At 41.7% G+C, this 4,214-nt stretch overlaps 1 protein-coding gene across 1 annotated transcript; it reads left to right on the plus strand.

Moving 5' to 3' along the window:
• The first annotated feature begins 789 nt into the window (after positions 1-789).
• On the plus strand, positions 790-3,901 carry LOC310712339 (free fatty acid receptor 2-like). Its single transcript, XM_083515284.1, has one exon. The coding sequence runs from the start codon at positions 1,135-1,137 to the stop codon at positions 2,155-2,157; it is 1,023 nt and encodes a 340-aa protein (XP_083371410.1). The 5' UTR covers positions 790-1,134; the 3' UTR covers positions 2,158-3,901.
• The last annotated feature ends 313 nt before the right edge of the window (positions 3,902-4,214 follow it).

Here is a 4,214-nt window from a genome sequence, read left to right on the forward strand (position 1 = left end):
CTGGAGGTCTCAGGGCAGTACAAGGGTTAAAATCTGGAATTGGTTGTGCTTGTTTGGTTCGTTTCTCCTTTCTTTTCCTACGGTGATGGTCTTAGCTTAATTATAAATTTGCAGTCAGGTTGCTTAATATTGTTGAATTTCCAAGAGGGAGGGAAAGATGTGTCTGGGACAGGACCAGCCGAGGGAGCTGCAGTGGTTTATTTTGCCTCCTTTCCAAATCAGCTTGCAATTTTTAATTTTTTAAAAAGTCCTCATTAAAATTCAGGCTATTTTTACTATTACAGTCATATCTCATGTTACGTTTGCTTCATGTTACGTTCTTTCAGGTTATGTCCCACGGCGACCCGGAAGTAGCAGAAAGTGTTACTTCTGGGTTTCGCCACTCGTGCATGCACAGAAGCGCAAAAATGACGTCACACGCATGCACAGAAGCGGCAAATCGCAACCTGTGTGCGCGCAGATGCGCCGCTGCAGCTTGTGCTCTTTTCATGTTGTGAATGGGCCTCTGGAACAGATCCTGTTCACAACCAGAGGTACCACTGTATATGCATTTATACACACATTCTCCAGTAATCTATGCATATTGTACTCATTTCTTGGTTGAGGAAATGGACTGCAAAATTCAGAGATGTGCAAATTTTGGAGGATGTCTTCCTTTCGGTTCACCATTCCATGAGATCTCAGTCAAATTTATCCTCCTGACGTGGCCCTCTGGAAGTTGTATTTGCTATTTTATTCATTGCGTTTATATCCGACCTTTCCTTCCAAGGAACTCCGCTGGTATGCATTGTTCTCTCCATTTTTATTTAATCACCACAACAACTCTGTCAGGTACGTTACCCAGAGAGGCAGTAACTGGCCAAAGTCCACCCAGTGAGAGCTTCCTGGTTGAGTGGGGATTTCAACGTTGGTCTCCTATGCTCTACACTACACTGGCTGGATTATAGTTCCCACTAGCCCCAGCAAGCAGGGTTAAAGGTGAAGGGTGATGGGAATTGTGTAGTTCATTGTAACATCTGGGGGGGCCACAGGTTCTCCAGCCCTGGTTGAGAGTGAGATAAATTGGGGTTTTGTGGGGCAGTATCCTTGCATAGGTAAAGCAAAGTCTATATTTATTTTGCAGGTACTGAAAGGATGTCGTTATACAACATCATGGTCCTTGCTGTCTACATCTTTGCCTTCCTGGCTGGCCTCCCAGCCAACCTCCTGGCCTTCTACACATTCCAAGCCAAGGTGCGACAGAAGGCAACCCCAATAGAAATCCTCTTGTTCAACTTGACTGTGTCTGATGTCATCCTGCTCCTCTTTCTGCCCTTCAAGATGGTGGAGGCCGCTTCGGACATGACGTGGCCTCTGCCCATGTTCCTTTGCCCTCTCACCAACTTCTGTTACTACAGCAGCATCTACATCAGCACCCTGTTCCTCATGGCCATTAGCGTGGAGCGCTACCTGGGCGTTGCCTATCCTATCAGGTACAAGTTGAACCGGAGGCCAATGTATGCGGTGTTTGCCAGCATCTTGTTCTGGTTCCTCGCCTGCTCCCATTGCAGCATTATCTATGTTGTGGAACTCGCGGTGCCTGGCCATAATAATGAAACCAACCCCAACTCTGCCAACGCCTCCAAATGTTACGAGAGTTTCTCCGCCAACCAGCTCGACATCCTCCTTCCTGTCCGCATGGAGCTCTGCATCACCCTCTTCTTCCTCCCTTTCCTCATCACGCTTTTCTGCTACATCAACTTAGTCCGCATCCTAGCCTCCTTGCCCAACATCCACGCCCGCAGGAAGAAACGGGCTGTGGGGATCACTGTTACCACTTTGCTCAACTTTGCCATCTGCTTTGCTCCCTTCAACATCTCCCACATTGTGGGCTTCATCCAAAATGAGAGTCCTTCCTGGAGGGTTCATGCTTTGCTCCTTAGCACCCTCAGTGCTTCCATGGACCCAGCAATCTTCTACTTCTCCTCCACTGCCATCCAACAAACCTTAGCCAAATGTTTTTCCAGCCTGGGGCAGAAGTTCCATGCCATCATGCCATGGTGTTACCAGTTTTGCGGGTTCTGCTGTAACATCGAGATAGACAACAGTGGGGTTGATAAATCTTCTATTTCTAACTTGGGCGAGCTGCCTTCTGAAAGGATTGTGAGGGGCTGGTAGCCTGCTTTGACCATACTTTGGGACTTGGAATGAAAGGGGATGTCCATATGGAGAAATGAAGGACCTTCTTTCCTGTGCCTCTCAGCAGACTTTTGCAAACTCCACAGTGGAGTTTGTGAGGTTAGTGGGGCTGAGAGACTTCACAGAAGTGTGACTAGCCCAAGGTCACCCAGCAGCTGCATGTGGAGGAGTGGAGATATGAACTCGGTTCACCAGATTACGAGTCTACCACTCTTAACCACTACACCACACTGACTCTCCAGAGGGCTGCCCAACACGAAAGGTGGATCTCAGACTGAGAAAAATGCCCATACCTCACCTATATGAGCTGGTCTATTTGCCTCAAAAGCAATATTGGCCCCCATTTTGCAGTTGACATCTTGTCCTTGGCCTTCATCTGCTACTGCTGGTTGTGGTACTGAAGCTCAGACCTTGCACGGGCCTTCTCAAGATTTGAGTTCTGGACAATTAGCAAGGATACTCAGTGCTCCCCCCCTCCGTTTTTTATTTATTTATTTATTAATAAATTTTATTTGCTTTATACATGTTACATTCAGAAAAGAATCAGTTGTACAAATAATAAAGAGAGTAAACAAGATACATGTTATCTTAATTTGACCTGAGACAAAACTAACATATACCGAAGCATGAATAATAAAATGAAAAATACCTAAATAGAAAATAGAAAATGTAAGTACGTTGAATAACTTAAAAATGAGAAGAAAAGAAAAAAGAAGAAATATAAAAGAAAAACAGAGGGGGGAAACTGCCTCTTATACACATCTTTTAAGGAATACAAGCATTCACTGATTTTCTGGCTAGATTCCCTGATTAGCACATTGACTTCCTTCGACCCCTATACTGTTCCAATAATCTCACATCTTTGGTTGTTTGTAATCATTTTAAATTTAGCGGAGAGCTAATTTGTTTACCTGTGAAGTTTTTAATCTAGACTAAGCCAGTCATAGTTTTGGGAACCTACTTTCTTCATATAATTTTTAAAGACATCCCATTCTCTTCTAATTTTCTCACTTGGTTGGTTTCTTACTAATTCTATTAATTTCGCCAATTCAAGATATTCACGTAATTTTAATAACTGTTCTTCTTTTGTAGGGATTGTGTAGCTTTTCCAGTACTTTACAATCACAATCCCAGTGGCCGTAACTGTGTATAGAAAGACTCTTTTGTTTTCCTTAGGGATGTCTGTTGTGAAGATACCTAAATGAATAACTCTGTTTTTGTTTTGTTTTTTAAAAAAGTTGTGTTTTAACATTTTAAAAAATTCTTTGTATATCATGTTCCAGAATAATTTCATTCTGGGGCATGTCCACCACATGTGGAATAAATCCTCATCTTTATGGTTACACCTCCAGCACTTGCTGCTATTATTATTTTTATTCATTTTTGCCAATTTTGATGGAGTCTGGTACCACCTATACAGCATCTTTCTAAAAATTTATTTAATTAGGTAGCAGGTTGTAAATTTGATATCACGTTTCCAAAGATTTTCCCATTTCTCTAATTCTATAGTATATCTGAATCTTGGGCCCATTTTACTATCACATCCATAACCTCTTCATTTTTTAGATGCCAGTTTAATAATAAGTTGTACATTTTGGACAAATTCTTTTTATCATTTGAGAGCAATTCCCTATCTATATCTGATATTCTGTTGTCAAATCCATTTGTTTTTCTGTCTTCCTCAAAAATTCAGTTTAATTGATGATATTGTAACCAGCTTAGCCCCATTTGTTTAAGTTCATCATAATTTTTCAATTTTATTTTATTTTATTGTTTTCTTCTACTAATAAATCTTTATATGTCTGCCAGTTGGTGTCCATATTATTCCTTTTCACAGCATCCACCCCCATTTGTGATAACCAATAAGGAGTTTTCAGCTCCAACAACCTTTTATTTCTGTCCCAGACCTCGTATAAAGCTTTCCTAATAATATGGTTAAGAAATCCTTTATGTATTTTGATTTTATTGTACCCCAAATAGCCATGCCATCCTACTCTATTATCCCACCCCTCCATATTGAGTAACTTAGCGGGGGT

Source organism: Podarcis liolepis, assembly GCF_965112155.1.
Source record: "Podarcis liolepis genome assembly, chromosome: 7".
NCBI classification, from domain to species: Eukaryota; Metazoa; Chordata; class Lepidosauria; order Squamata; family Lacertidae; genus Podarcis; species Podarcis liolepis.

Excerpts from the sequence above, each read along its gene's own strand:
- LOC310712339 (XM_083515284.1), top strand. The coding sequence starts at position 1,135 with ATGTCGTTATACAACATCATGGTCCTTGCTGTCTACATCTTTGCCTTC.